The sequence below is a fragment of the Monodelphis domestica genome, chromosome 5 (assembly GCF_027887165.1).
Source record: "Monodelphis domestica isolate mMonDom1 chromosome 5, mMonDom1.pri, whole genome shotgun sequence".
Classification (NCBI taxonomy): Eukaryota; Metazoa; Chordata; class Mammalia; order Didelphimorphia; family Didelphidae; genus Monodelphis; species Monodelphis domestica.
Genome location: NC_077231.1, coordinates 193323364 through 193339757, shown reverse-complemented (window position 1 = coordinate 193339757; position 16394 = coordinate 193323364). Strand labels below are relative to the sequence as shown.

At 37.7% G+C, this 16394-nt stretch overlaps 1 protein-coding gene across 2 annotated transcripts in view; it reads left to right on the top strand.

Annotated features, from left to right (window-relative positions):
* SLC13A1 (solute carrier family 13 member 1) overlaps nucleotides 1-16394 on the top strand; it is a 105871-nt gene that overhangs the window by 28491 nt on the left and 60986 nt on the right. For both annotated transcript variants that reach the window (XM_007504224.3, XM_007504223.3), the window contains one exon: nucleotides 10843-10971. In XM_007504224.3, the coding sequence (XP_007504286.1) occupies nucleotides 10843-10971 (129 nt within the window). The remainder of the gene's footprint in view (nucleotides 1-10842; nucleotides 10972-16394) is intronic.

Here is a 16394-nt window from a genome sequence, read left to right as displayed (position 1 = left end):
TTGATAGTGGTTGGTTCAAGTCTCCCACTAATATGGTTTTACTGTCTATTTCCTCCTTCAATTCTCCTAGTTTCTGTATTAAAAATTTGGATGCTATACCATTTGGTGCATACATGTTGATTAGTGATATTTCCTCATTGTCTATATTCCCTTTTAACAGAATATATTTACCTTCCCTATCCCTTTTGATCAGGTCTATTTGTGCTTTGGCTTTGTCAGATATCATGATTGCAACTCCTGCCTTCTTTCTATCATTTGAGGCCCAAAAGTTCTTACTCCAACCTTTAATTCTAATCTTGTGAGTGTCAACTCACCTCATATGTGTTTCTTGAAGACAACATATGGTAGGGTTTGGGGTTCTAATCCAATCTGCTATTTGTCTACATTTTATGGGTGAGTTCATCCCATTCACGTTCAAAGTTATGATTGTCATTTGTGGATTCGCTGGCGTTTTGATATCTTCCCCTAGTTCTGACCTTTCTTCTTTAGCTATCTCCTTTTGAACCAGTGATTTGCTTTAGGTCAGTCCCCCTAGTCCCCTCCCTTGAGATGCTTCCCTTTCTAGCCCCTCCTTTTTTATGCTCCCTTCCCCTCCCCCCTCTCCTTCCCTCCCTTTTTATACTCCCTACCCCCACCTCCTCCTTAATTTCCCTTTCTTTCTTGTCCTGTTGGATAAGATAGAATTCAGGATCCCACTGGATCTAGATGTTCTTCCCTCTCAGATTTGATTTCACTGAGAGTAAGTTTTAAGTAATTCCACTTCAAGCTCTCTTCCTCTCCTTCTCATATGAGAGTTCTTCCCCTCCCCTTCCCATGTTTATCTTTATATGGGAAAGATTATTCTATTAAGTCCCCCCCTATTTCTTGAAGTAAATCTTAGTGTTATAGATGATTACCCCCTCCCTTTTCCTTTCTTTGCCCCCACTTTCCCCAAATCTTCTTAATGCCCCAATCTTTCCCTATGCATGTTTCTTCTAACTACTCTTATGATGCATACAACTTTTGAGAGTTACACAAAACATTTTCCCCACATATTAATATATATATATATATATATATATATATATATATATATATAATTTGATGTAAATGTAGTACTTATAGAAGAGAGTTTGACTTAAAGAAAAAGATAAGATCCATCTCTGTTTCTCTTTCTTTCATATTTACCTTTTCATGTTTCTCTTGCTTTCTGTGCTTGGATATCAAATTTTCCACTAAGTTCTGGTCTTTTCTTAGCAAATGCTTGGACATCTTCTATTTTGTTGACTGCCCATAATTTCCCCTGGAAGTATATAGTCAGTTTTGCTGGAAGTTGATTCTTGGTTGGAGACCCAGCTCTCTTGCCTTTCTAAATATAGTGTTCCATGCTTTGAGGTCTCTTAGTGTGTTAGCCGCTAAGTCATGTTTGATCCTTATGGGAGCTCCCCTATATCTGAAGCTCTTCTTCTTGGCTTCTTGTAGGATTTTCTCCTTTTCTTGGAAGCTCTTGAATTTGGCAATTACATTCCTGGGGGTTGTCTTTTGGGGATTTACTATAGAGGGTGTTCTATGAACCCTTTCTATTTCTATTTTGCCCCCTTGCTCCAGAACGTGGGGGCAATTTTCTTTTATAATCTCCTGTAGAATAACATCGAGTTTATTGTTTATCTCTGGTTTTTCTGGGAGACCGATAATTTGGAGGTTGTCTCTTCTTCCTCCGTTTTCCAAGTCTGTGACCTCTTCAATGAGATATTTTATGTTTTCTTCTAATTCATTAATTTTTTGGCTTTGCTTATTGATTCTTGCTGTTTTATGATCTCACTTTCTTTGAGTTGCTTAATTCTGGTCGTTAGGGACTGGTTTTGGTTTTCAGCTTAGTTTGCCCTTCTATTGTATGCTTCGAGTTCTTTTTCCAATTGAGCAGTCTTATCTGTCAGACTGCTGATCTCTTTCTCACATTTTTCTTTTTAGGTTTCCATCTTTTGGGTAAGTTCCAGTTTGAGATCTTCCAGAGTTTGTTGATAGTTTCCATTTTGGGAGGCATGTTCTGATTTTTTTTTGGATTTCATCCTCATTCTCTTCTTTTCCTTGGGTATTTCCACCATAAAAGTTTTCAATAGTCACCTTTTTCCCTTTCTTCCTGGAGGCTTGATTTTGGGCCATGTGAGCCATCCCTTTGGTGGTTTTATTCCCCTTTCCTTTTTGTTCTGGGGTCTGGGTGATATGGGCAGGTTTTCTGTGAATTTAGGTTGCCTCAGACTAGTTCTTCCCAGCCTCCGAGGTTTCTTAGAGTGCTTGGCCCCTGATCACAGCCAAACTGCCCACGTGTTTAGCTCCGCCCAGATGCTCAGCGCAAGGCCCAAGTACAGCTCCCTGGGCCCCCTGTGCTAAGCACAGGATTCTTCCATGAAACTGCCCTGAGACATTTTTTTCCTGGCAGTCCCCATATCCCAAGGACCCTGGAGTGTCCCCCCAGACAGAGATGTTCCCCACTCACTCGCTGTCCCAGTGAGAGCTCCTGTATCTCACTCTGATTTGGTGGGGGAGGTGGGGCGGGAAGGGCAGCTCAGTTCACGTTTCTGTGCAAGCTTTTCCTCCTTCTTATTATAGTGTGGAAATGTTCAAACCCCATGTACCTTCGCCTCTGTGGGGTACTGGGGAGTACTGGGGAGTCCTTCTGTTCCTCCAAAGGTGATTTTTATGAGCCTTTGATATAGTCTATTTCGTTCGGTGCCAGGGAGAGGAAGAGTGTGGCGTCTAGATTGCAGCCTTGATTACCCGGAAGTCTACACTCCCATTTAAAAAAAAAATTGGTGGGAGGCAGCTCAGTGGCTCAGTGGATTGAGAGGCAGGCCTAGAGATTGGAGGTCCTGGGTTCAAATTTGACCTCAGATTCTTCCTAGGCATGTGACCCTGGACAAGTCACTTAACCCCCTTAGCCTAGCCCTTACCACTCTTCTGCGTTCGAACCAATACATAGTATTGATTCTAAAATGGAAGGTAAAGTTAAAAAATAGGGCAAAACTTGTCTTTCTTCAGTCTTTATGCCCATTTGCAATCACTATGATCTTTTAAAGATTCCATACTTGCACATTTGCCAATTCTTTATTCCTATATGGTGTATTTCATCTGGGCCCAATAATCTAAGCTCATCAAGAGCAGCTAGGCATGTGCACTCTTTCTATCTCACCATTTATATTGGATTTAAATTTCCTATTAAGTCACTTTCCTTCTGCCCTCTCCAAGCCAAAGACCATTCTACTTGGCATAAATAAAAGAAACAAAACAATGCTTTCCTTAGCATTTCGTTTATTCATTTCCTCACTATTCTGTGCTTCCCCTGCCTCCCTTTCCTTTTTTAAAATTTCTTAGCTTTGGGTTTTTGTAGTCCTACTAATGACAGAAAAAATAAAAGGGTACCATGATAATTCCTAAAGTGTAACTACAAGGAAATTGAAAAGTGTTTAATGTCCTTAGGGATTTTTTTCTCCTAAATATGTTCCAGATTTGAACTACTTTAATATTTGCCTCAGCTCTGAATATATTTTATAGATAACCAAACTCATAAATAAATCAAGAAATTTACCTGAACACAATTGATAGTAAATCTGGTATTATGTTGTATATTTTCTTACATTGAGCTGCTCCTGGAATTCTTCTGAAGGTTACAATGAGAAATCTAAAGCAGAAAGATACCAAGATTGAGGGTTTGAACTGAAGATGACAATTGAAACAAAAAATTAATTTAGTGGCATTGAAGTGAAGAGAGTATGTGTTAACAGCAAGATGAAATAAAATGATGGGGGCTGAGAAACATCACATGGCTGGCTGAGAAAAACAGTCCAATGTCATGGGCCAGTCCTAGTTAACATGCAAGCTGTTTTGTACTGATTATTTCTTCCCTCACAATAAATTCACTTGATACAGGGGTTTTGAGGTTAAAGAGACTAGAGAACATAATAGATGGAAGCAAAAGCATATAATGAGAGGAAATTTAGAGGCACTGAACTAACAATGTGAGAAGAATGAAGTCAAGAAGAGATGTGGAAAGATAAGGAAAAGGAGACAAGACAGGAAAATGGTAAATGTTGGGAGAAGCTCAGAGATGTAAGTGTTTTTCGAAGTTTGAAGATGCTTAATTAGGAGGGGAAGAAGCTAGGATGAGGAAGACTCAGTTAAAGGAATTTAGAGGATTTCTTACAGGAATTTTTCTCTAACGTAAGGATTTTATATCTTCTTTCACAACATAATGACCATGGAAACATGTATTGTATGATAGCACATGTACAACATATATCATATTATCTGCCTTTTTTGGAAAGGGGGAGAATTGAAAGGAGGGAGAGAACATGGATCAAAAATGATTATTAAAAATTGTATCAACAAGTATTCTGGAAAAATTGAACTCAAAAAAGAAGTTATAGGGAAGATATAAAGAAGAGAGATTGGGAAGAAAGCATGAAAAGAAAGCTTTTTAAGAAAATAATATCATTTTAAGAGATTGAAGCAAAGAATGCAATAAATCAGCATGAAAATGACTAAAATAGGTTATAGATATAGATATATTAAAATCAGGAGAGATAATAATAAGCACAAAGAAGAAGGAGGAATGGTTATAAAATGTAAGAAATTGAAAAAAATTTACCTCCCCAAAGTTTAGATTGAAGAATTTGTTAAGAAGCCAGAAAGGAACAAGCATTTATTAAGCACTTATTCTGTCCCAGGCACCACACTAGGTGCTTTATTAATTGTATCTCATTTAATACTTACAAAAACCTTGGGAGATAGGGTGCTATTGTGAACCTTATTTTATAGTTGAAGAAACTGAGACAGAAGTTAAAAGACTTGCTTAGAGTAATAGATTTAGTAAGTATTTCAAGCTGGATTTTAACTTGTCTTCCTGACCCCAAGCCCAGTGATAAATCTAATGACAAGAATGTCTTATAAAATTTGCCTGGAGAAGTTATACATTTAATTATACTTTATATAGAATCATAGGATTCAGAACTCTAAACACCTTGATTTTGCAGATGTGAAAGATGAGAGGGGGCGGGGAGAAAGACAGAGACAGAGAGACAGAGAAGTGGGAGAGAGAGAAAGAGTGCTAGCTAGATCTTTCTGGCCTGACAGAAGAAAACAGGGCTTGAGAGAGACTTTAAAAAATATGTGGGATTTGCTCAGTCTAATATCATGTCATGGAAATGTGGGGTATAAAACAATTTTTAAGGCCAGTTTGCTTTTCTTTAAAGGAAAAAATGCTTGCCTTCTATCTTAGAATCAATACAGTATATTGGTTCCAAGGCAGAAGAGTAGTAAGGGCTAGGCAATGGGGGTTAAGTGACATGCCCAGGGTCACACAGCTAGGAAGTATCTGAGGTCAGATTTGAAACCAGGGCCTTCCATCTTTAGGCCTGACTCTTTATGCATTAAACCACCTAGTTGCTACCATAAATTTGCTTTTTATTTCCATTTTGAATCATCATTTATAAAAAAAAAATGGAGGTTCTCATCAGTTTGAATCAATCAGCCAATCAACAAATATTGAATAAGATATGAACAAAGAATAATCAATATGTAGCACTTTAATGTTTACAAAGCAGTTTACAGGTTTTGATCTCATTTAATCTTCCCAATTCTGTGAAGTAGGTGATATAATTATCCCCATTTTACAAATGAGAAAATTGAGGTTCATACACTATTAAGCATCTGAGTCAGAATTTGAATTCAGGTTTTCCTGACTGCTGATCTTGAGCTTTGGGCCACCATATAGGGAGAATTCAGAAATGTATCTTAAAAGGGTCATAATTGAGCTGTTTTGAAGGGAGGTTTGAGTTCCAAGAAGTGGCAGGAGGAGGTAAGACCCAGTTCAAAGGTGAATGGAATTTAGTGTCTGAGTGTCAGCAAGTTGTCTATTTTGTCTGGAAAACAGGATATGTAGGAAGTAGGGTTGTTTTGTTGTTCAGTTTGGTGGGACTTTTTATGACCCCATTTAGAGTTTTCTTGGCAAAGACAAGTTCAGAGTGGTTTGCCATTTCCTTCTCCATCTCATTTTACAGATGAGGAAACTGAGGAAAACAGGGTTAAAGGACTTGCCCAGGGTCACATAGCTCATAAATGTCCAAGTCCAGTTTGAAGTCTTTTGAAGGCACTACACTGGGCAGAAATAATGTTCAGTCAGTTAGGCAAGACTGGCTGGAGCCAGAACATAAAATGCCAGAGGATGGGCTATTTTTTGCTAGATGCAATACATGCATTAGGAATATCCGTTTACTAGCTGCAATGAAGGCAGTCTTGGGCTGTGTGAGCAGATCAGCCTGAATGGCTCTGGAGGATCCTTTTCCAGAAGAGCGGAGTATACATTTGTAAATGTGGGTGGGAACCACACTCTGGAGGATCTTGGGTAGCAAGCTGGAGAGGCTACTCCAGACTAATCTGAAAGCAATGGAATTCACAGAGGTCATCCTGCCTGGCAAAGGAGTGACACAACAAAAAGGGTCATTTAGGAGAATAAATCTTAGGACAAGGAAGCTCTTGAATGCTTATTGACTGACTTGCTGACTGGGGAGAGCCTGAATTGGGGGATTGGGGGGTGGCGATGGGACTAGAATGTAAGACTCCAATGTGAAAACTGTTATGAAGGAAGAGCTAAAAGCATTTGGTGAATCTGAGCTTTTTGAGGCCAGCTGCCTGATAAAAGGTAGAACCACTAAAATCATTGTCTTCCTCTTTGCTATCCTTTTTTCAGAGAGGAAAAAAGAAAAGCTTGCTTCTTTTTCTCTGCAGTTTAGCTCATTTTTCTCTTTATCTTTGTGGATGGAGACATTCTGAGACAGTTAAAGCTTTTATTATTAATCTGAATATGAGTGGTTAAAAACCATTGCAGGAGGAGGAATACAGATGTACCCTGAGCCACGAGGCCCTCACAGCTCTGTCAAATAATAATAGTGTTTTTCTTGTAGCACACGGATTCAGAATGCATTAGTTTTTTCCCTTCCTTAATTACTTCGTGTCCTCTTTTAAAAATGAATTGCAGCAAGAGAAGCCTGTGATTGGTCCAGGTTTTCTCAAACTGTGCTTAGATGAGATCATGCCCACTTGGGTCTTAATTCATCAGCCAAATTACTCTCTCTAATATCAGTCAGTGTGTCATAAAGAGGAGGGGGAGGGAGAAAACTTTTTTTTAACTGTAATTTACCTTTCATTTCCATTTGGGGCTATAATTTAAAAGAGAACTAAAGTGATTTTTAAAATATAATCAGCCACATCTCCCGTGGTAATTTCAGTCAGTTAGAATTCTATTGAAATGTCCCCAGGCTCTAATCCGCCTAGTCAGAGCAGTCTTCCCTTGCTTCTAGACAGGTCCTTTTTAGGTGAGAAAGGTAAGCCTATTCAGCTGCTGAGAGCAGGAAGAAGGATTTGGGAAAGCAAGCAGGTCAGGTATGGAGAGCTGGGCCAGGCAAGAGAAAAGTTCTATCAAGATTTAGTGGTCTGGAACAATAAAAGGCCAGAAGAGGTTATTGAGATGAATAAGAACCCAGAGCCACCTAGGAGCATGAAGGAAGGGGAGGAGAAGCAAGGTAGTGGTCCATGGAGAAGAAAAGATCAAACTGAGAGTGAAGCATGAAGAGATAGTAAGCAAGGAAAAGAAAGAATTGTAGAAAGTAGATTGGGAATGAATTGGCTCAGGCTGAAGTGTGAAGTTGGTCCAGCAAAGCTATGGGTAAATTTCTTATTTGAGTCAAGGGAAGGATAGCGTAGCCACTTAGTTATTCAGTCTAACATTGACAATACCAGAAGTGGGACAGTGCATAGAGAGAGATGGCTTTGGAGTCAGAAAGGTCCTCTCAACTCCCTTCCTCAATTGAACTTAATACTGAAAATTTTATTTTAAGTAAAAGCAGCAGAGCATAGGAGAAAGAGAGGGCCACAGGAATACAGGAAGACCACAGTTCCAGTCCTGCCCTTGTCTCATCCTGACTTTATGAACATGGGCAAATGACAACTCCTCAGTGTCCTAGCAACTTTCTAAGATTAAAAGGTATCCATCAGCATTAGTCCAAGAATTTCCCCACTAGGTGCTCAAAATACTGATAAAGTCACAGATCTGGTCAGGAAAAAACAAACTAAACTTACTTTTATTTTTAAAACTTACTGATGTTGTCAGGGTTTACATGAACCCTGAAGCCTGAAGTGATTTTCAATCTTCAAGGCAAAGTTCTCATTCCAATGTTTATTGTTGTCTGTACTTCATAATTAACTACAAGGGACAAGATACCAGAGAAAACATGAATGACTCCAAAGGACACTTTGGACTTTCAAAAGCAAGAGGTCAAAAGGGAGAGGAGTTTGGGACTTACAGATAAGCAGGGAAAAGGAGATAGTCTGAGGAAGTCTGCTTGTCTGTCCTTTCTCTTTGACCCTGAGAATACTCTGGGCATGGTAAATTGAAGTTCTACCCTGTCTTATAATTGGCAGGGGGAGGGAGGTCGGCTGCCTTCATTTTCTAAGACAGAAGCAGAAAGGAAATTCTTTTTTGGGTAGGTGGGGGGAATGTAGAGGTTGTTGAAGAGGGCAAGGGTAGAGATCATTTAAATATACATCTTGGGAAAACCAACCAACTAGAACCAACCAACCAAATTAAAAAAGCAAAATAGAAGAGAAAGTTATAAATACTTTCCAGTTGTAATAATCCTGTTGTTGTGTTGTTGTTGTTCATTGTCTAACTCCTTATGATCCCTTTCTGAATTTTTTTGCAAAGATACTGGAATGGTTTACCATTTCCATCAGTAACACATTTTACAGATAAAGAAACTGAGGCAAGCAGGGCTAAATGACTTGCCCAGAGTCACACAGCTAATAAGTATCTGATACCAGATTTGGACTTAGGACTTTCTGACTTCAGGCATGGTACTCTATCCACTGTACCAGTGAGGTGCCCTAAATTCCCAGTTCCATTTAAATATTGCTTAAAATGTGAGGTAAGGGGAAGGTGGGGAAGGGAATAGATGAATAGAGTTAGCTATGATTTGAATAGGACCATCCTAATGGAGTATAAAACCTCTGGCAAATTATACTATGTGTCCTTTCATCTTTTCTCCCAAATCCCCCACATTTTTATGCAAAGGAATATCATTTTAAAATGAATATTAGGGTCACTGATGGCGGTGACATAAATGAAGTCATGAAGGGCAACATGTTGCCACGTTATTTATGTGCTAGAATATAAGTTTCTTAAGGAGAGGGAACATGAGCTATTCTCCACAAAGTACTTAACATGACATGGCAATAAATGCTCAATGAAAAGCATGTTGAAGAAGTTGAATGAATTAACATCCTTCTTTTTTGCTTTCTCTTCTCTGCTGGCCAAAGTACAGTACTGAGGTCAATATTTCAAGGTTTGATCCCAGTCCAAGCTGGTTTGTTCATCTACTCTTCATGGTCAAAGACTGTGAAGCCTTATTTCCTGTCTGAATTAAAATAAAATCACATAAAAACCCTCCATTCAATCTTACAACCTATTACAAACACTGAAGATGTAGTAATTCTTGTTGAATAACCATTAAAATTAAGAGGAAACCATAATAAGATTTATATCTTGAGTAAGTGACTTAATTACTTCACAATATCATTACTGGACATATACTCCAAGGAAGTCAAAGGCAGAAACAAAATTCCAAATGCTGCTTTGTGGTAGCAAAGGAATGGGTATAGAGTCAATGCCTGTTGACAGGGGAAAGAATGAGTAGATATGGTATATGTAGGGATGCAGGAGAGAACAAACATCTATTAAGCACCTATTATATTCAAGGTACTCTGCAATGCACTTTACAAGTATTATTTCATTTAACTTTAAAACAAGCCTGGAAGGTTAGTGCTCTTATTGTCACCATTATTACATCTGAGGAAATTGGTAGAGAGCAGATTTCTACCTTGGCTTGGTCAGGATCACAGAACTAGTAAGTATCTGAGACTGGATTTGAATTGACCTCCTGTCTCTAGGTACAACAAACTGTTCCCCTGTACCACCTGGAAACAGGGCAGTCAGAAGCAGTGAACATGAGGAATTTTGAAAACTAGGAAATATTTCTATGAACTAATGCATAACAAAATGAGCAGAATCAAGAGAACAGTGTGTACAATGATCACAAAAATATAAATGAAAACATCAGTCAGTTAAAAACCACGAAAACAGTAGAGAATAGAAAGTGAAACATAGCTCCCCTTTATTGTGGAAAGGAGAGGGGGAATCGTTTAATTCTGGGAGACAATGATAATGATACATGGTACATGATAATGGTACATGATAAATGTATTTGCATTATGTCATTATTTTATTGTTTTTTTCATGAAGCAGAGGTCAGTCTAGGTGAAAAGGGATTCAAAGAATTCTGATGTAATGCTAGAAAGAAAACCTTAAAAAAATGATAAATCTATTCAAACAACAAACAAAAAAACTAAATGAAAGGGTGGAGGGTGAAGTGCCCCAGGTGAAGAGTCTAACTTCAGCACTGAACATAAGTTCAAAAACCATGACTGAACTTTCTAAACTTCAAGGATAATTTCTAGTCTTTGTAGAATAACCGATGCTAAAGAGAGTAGAGACACATCATCAATATTAGTGTGCATTTAGAGAGCTGATCATGATTTTTTTCTTTCTATGGAGAAATCATTAGAGGTTTTCTTTTCCTTGCCATTTTAAAAATTATCAATGAGTTGTGTTTAAGTATCCAGGAATAACTATTTCCCATGAAACAAACAGACATGAGTCTTAGGAATGTCTTGTCTCATAAACCAGTAATATAGTTTATGTGATTTTTTTCCTAACCCATTCTCACTTTGTGTTTTTACCTTAATTCATTCCAGGAAGCAGAATGTGCATATACCCTCTTTGTTGTTGCCATATTTTGGCTCACAGAAGCTGTACCTCTGTCTATAGCAGCTTTGCTGCCTGCCTTAATGTTCCCCTTGTTTGGTATCATGCCTTCTAAGCAGGTGAGTTCTTAGGTAAATATTTCTTCCCTACCCCCATTTATGCTGTTTTTTCATATGCCATACATTCAGTAGAGAAATTATAGAGTTTCTTGGCTCTACCAATCGTGCCAAATGTGGCTTGTAGAGGCTTTCATCAAAGAGTCATATAAAGTTGCCAAAAACATTAGCCTTTTGGGGGGCACCTAGGTGGCTCTGTGGATAGAGAACCAGGATGAGAGCAGGACATTCTGGGTTCAAATCTTGCCTCAGATACTTCTTAGCTGTGTGACCCTGCGCAAATTACTTAACTCCCATTGCCTTGTCCTTAGTGCTGTTCTGTCTTAGAACAAATACACAATATTGATTTTAAGATGAAAGGTAGTAAGGGTAAAAAAATTAGGCTTTTATCACAGGTCAATGTTAACTCCCAGTTGGAACATCATAAGTCTCTAAATAAAAACTCTGAAGTTAATCACAGGCCATCAAACATAACCAAAGTCAGGGTCAAACCCGGAAAAAATGGAAGTGGGGTGGGAGAAAGGGCCTAGAAAGCATTTTGGGATAAAAGCAGGAGGGATTATCAGAACCTCTTGCTATGGTGGAAGGAGGAAGGGGTATCAACAATAATCCTGAAAGAGGCTTACTGGACTTGGCTCAAGGTTATACAAAATTCCTTTATATTTAGTATATATTTAGTGTGTGTGTGTGTGTGTGTGTGTGTGTGTATATATATATATATATGTATATACATATACATATATATATGACATGTTTACACATTATAGGATGTCATTTTCATATTGATCCTCTTCATAAGTAATTGATTTTCTCCTGTAATTGCTTTTTGTCTTATAAGTGCTTAAGTCATGGTTCTTTTTCTCTGAACTTGGTTCAGAATTGGCATCTAATGGGTTGTTTAAAAATCCATCTCTCTGGCTAATCGCTGATCTATTCTTACCCCAAGGAACTTAACTGACCTTGGGGAATATGTATGAATGCAAGGGAGTCTTTGGACCTAAAATCTTTACAACCACTGAGTTATCCTTCAAGAATGTCTGACTTGTTATCCAAATTCTAAGTTATCTTACACCTTGAGTCAAATAATGAACTTCTTAGTTCCATGAGAGAAGGATCGTTGTGAGCCCCTGTTACCAAAATTCCAATCAATCATGTTGTCCCCAGTCCTATGATGTCATCTATTCTGGTCATTTCTTTGTTTTATATTTACCAAAACCCATGAAGGGGGAGCCATCCTTTTGCTAGAGATCTTTGACATACACTGAGGCAAGCCACTGACCTATTTATTGACAGGCAGCATGATCCTGCAAATAAATGTTATCTGGCTTGGAGAATTGCCTCAGTGTAACTTTTTGGTAATTTCACACAAGACAACAGCCCTCCTGGCAGGTATAATCAGAGGTTTTGTAGTAAAGTGTGGAGTCTTATTCAGGTTTGTCTTATTGAATTCCATCTCTAATAGCATAAATAGGAGGACAATAAGGCCTGGCTAGTAAGGTCCAATTGATGATAGCAGGTGACTAGAAGTTTCCAGCCTGGAAGATTTTAAGACAAAGAAAGGAACATGGCAGGGTTCTTGTCAGCTACTTTCAAGATCCTTGTAGATCTTTTGGGGTGGGTATGGGGATCAGACCCCCAATACTCATCTAGCCCAACTTCCTCCTTTGATAGTTATGGAGACTGAGGTCTAGGGAAGTAAAATGTCTTTAATACATAGCTATTAAATAGCACAGCCAAGACTGGAATGGATGTTTTCTAGCTTTCCATCCATTATTCTTTCTGTCATCTACTGCTTCCTCTAGTTACTGTTAGCATTTATAGGACATAGAATGACTAAGTTTTAGAAATTTCATTTAAAATCACCCTAGACAATGTAAAATACTTGGGAATCTATCTGCAGAGACAAACACAGGAACTATATGAACACAACTACAAAACACTCTCCACACAACTAAAACTAGATCTAAACAATTGGAAAAACATCTACTGCTCATGGGTAGGATGAGCAAACATACTAAAAATGACCATCCTACCCAAATTAATTAATTTATTTAGTGCCATACCCATTGAGCTACCAAAAACATTTTTACTGAATTAGGAAAAAAAAACATAACAAAGTTCATTTGGATGAACAAAAGAGCAAGGATATCTAGGGAAATCATAAAAAAAATGTGAAGGAAGGAGGCCTTGCAGTCCCAGATCTCAAACTATACTATAATGCAATGGTCATCAAAACAATTTGGTACTGGATAAGAGACAGAAAGGAGGATCAGTGGAATAAACTTGGAGTAAGTGAGCTCAGCAAGACAGTATATGACAAACCCAAAGATCCCAACTTTTGGGATGAAAATCCACTATTTGATAAAAACTGCTGGGAAAATTGAAAGACAGTATGGGAGAGATTAGGTTTGGATCAACATTTCACACCTTACACGAAGATAAACTCAGAATGAGTAAATGACTTAAATATAAAGAAGGAAACTATAAACAAATTAGGTGAACACAATAGTATACATGTTAGATCTTTGGGAAAGGAAAGGCTTTAAAACCAAGCAAGAGCTAGAAAATATCACAAAATGTAAAATCAATAATTTTGATTACATCAAATTAAAAAGGTTTTGTACAAACAAAACCAATGCAACTACAATTAGAAGGGAAGCAACAAATTGGGAAACAATCTTCATAACAAAAACCTCTGACAAAGGTCTAATTACTCAAATTTATAAAGAGCTAAACTAATTGTACAAAAAATCAAGCCATTCTCCAATTGATAAATGGGCAAGGGACATGAATACACAATTTTCAGTTAAAGAAATTAAAACTATTAATAAGCACATGAAAAAGTGTTCTAAAACTCATGAGAGAGATGCAAATCAAAGCAACTCTGAGGTACCTTCTCACACCTAACAGATTGGCTAACATGACAACAACAGAAAGTAATGAATGCTAGAGAAGATGTGGCAATGTTGGGACATTAATGCATTGCTGGTGGAGTTGTGCATTTATCCAACCATTCTGGAGGACAATTTGGAACTATACCCAAAGGGCCTAAAAGACTGTCTGCCCTTTGATCCAGCCATAGCACTGCTGGGCTTGTACTCCAAAGAGATAATAAGGAAAAAGACATGTACAAAAATATTCATAGCTGTGCTCATGGTGGTGGCAAAAAATTGGAAAATGAGGGGATGCCCTTCAATTGGGGAATGGCTGAACAAATTGTGGTATATGTTGGTGATGGAATACTATTGTGCTAAAAGGAATAATAAAGTGGAGGAATTCTATGTGAACTGGAACAACCTCCAGGAATTGATGCAGAGCAAAAGGAGGAGAATCAGGAGAACATTGTACACAGGGATCGATGCACTGTGGTACAATTGTATGTACTGGACTTCTCCATTAGTGGTAATGCAGTGATCCTGAACAACTCAGAGGGATCTATGAGAAAAAAACACTATCCACATTCAGAGGAAACACTGTGGGAGCAGAAACACCAATGAAATACAACTGCTTGATTACATGGGTCAAGAGGAATATGGCTGTGGAAGTAGACTCTAAATGAAAATCCTAATGCAAAGACCAACAATATGAAAATAGGTTCTGATCAAGGACACATGTAAAATCCAATAAATTGCATGTCGCTACTGGAAGGTTGGGGGTAGGGAATGGAGGGAAATTATATGATTCTTGTAACCAAGGAATAATGTTCTAAATTGACTAAATAAATTAATTTTTTTAAAAAGGCTCTAAATTACTATTGATTAGAGAAATACAAATTAAAAGAACTCTGAATTATACCTTACACATCATTTTGACTAATATGACAGAAAAGGAAAATAATGTTGGAAGTGATGTGGAAAAATTGGGATGCTAATGCACTGTTGGTGGATTTGTCAATTGATTCAACCATTCATTCAATTTGGAACTCTGCTCAGTGGCCTAAAACTGCACATATTCTTTGACCTAGCAATATCTTTACTATGTCTGTATCCCAAAGAGATCTTTTAAATAGGAACAAAAGTATTTATGATAATTCTTTTTTGTGGTAGCAAGGAATTGGAAATTAAGAGGATGGCCATCAACTGGGGAATGATTGAACAAGTTTTGGCATATGGATTGTGACAGAATACTATAGTGCTCTAAGAAATAATGAGCAGGAAGCTTTCAGAAAAAACCTGAAAAGACTTACATGAACTGATGAAAAGTGAAGTGAGCAGAACCACAAGAACATTGTATGATGATTAATTGTTAATGACTTCAGTATTCTCAGCAATACAATACCATGATCCAAGATAATTTTAAAGAACTAGAAAAATGCTATCTACCACCAGAGAAAGAACAGATGGAGTCTGAAATGAAGATCAAAGCATACTTTCCCCCCTTTTTTTTCTTTTTCTTTTTTTGGGGTGGTGTTATGTTTTATTTCACAACATGACTAATATAGTAATGTGTTTTGCAAGACAACCTATATCAAATTGTTTGCCATTTCAAGGATGAAGGTGAGAGGAAGAGAATTTGGAATTTAACTTTTTTAATACTAATGCTAAAATTTGCTTTTACATGTAAATGGAAAAATGAAATAACAATAAAATAAACCTAAGACCCAAATTTGTTTAAAATAAATTCCCCAAATATTGAACTTCAAAAAAAAAAAAGAATGACTAAGTTTAAAGAGAGCCTGGAACTGAATTGGAAATCAACTCTGACAAGTTGTTATCCCACAGAGTTGCTATCTATGTGACCTTAAGCAAATCACTTGCTTCTTCAAACCACAGTTCCTTCATCCTTGAAATGGGGTAATAGTACATTTGTTCTATTTGCCCTCCAGAATTGTTGTGGAAGGAAAAGCAATTTATAAAATGTAAATTGCTATATAAATATAAGCTATTAGGTAACATGGTGTAATGGATAGATAGCTAGTCTTGGGTCCAGGAACACTTAGGGTCCGGTCCCCTCTCTGACAGCCTCTGGGTGACTAAGTAAATTATTTCACTTTCAAGGGCTCTAGACAACTCTCTACGAATATAATTTGTAGATAAGTTTCTTACTTGAATTCAGAGAGGGGGTTCCCTATAATAAAGTAATTACAGGTCCTATCCCCATAATGATTCTGTAACAGCATTGAAATTTCCCATCCGAGACCTCAAACCACACTGTGTGCTCCACCAGCCTAGCACACTGCAGCTAGATTCCCTCCTCCTAAACAAAAAGGAATGGGTTGGACCTCTGTAGCCATCTTAGCAAGGGGAAATGTTAGCCTCATGCTTATTTGCTGTTTGACATCAGTTACCTGTCACTCCTTTCAGACCACCAAAAGGCACAGCCCCTTCTTGCATTCTAAACAAACCATTTCTATTCAGCAGCATTTTGCCTTACACAGTGTTGAAAAAACAATTTTTTTTCTAAATGAAGAAAAACTTTCCCTGTTT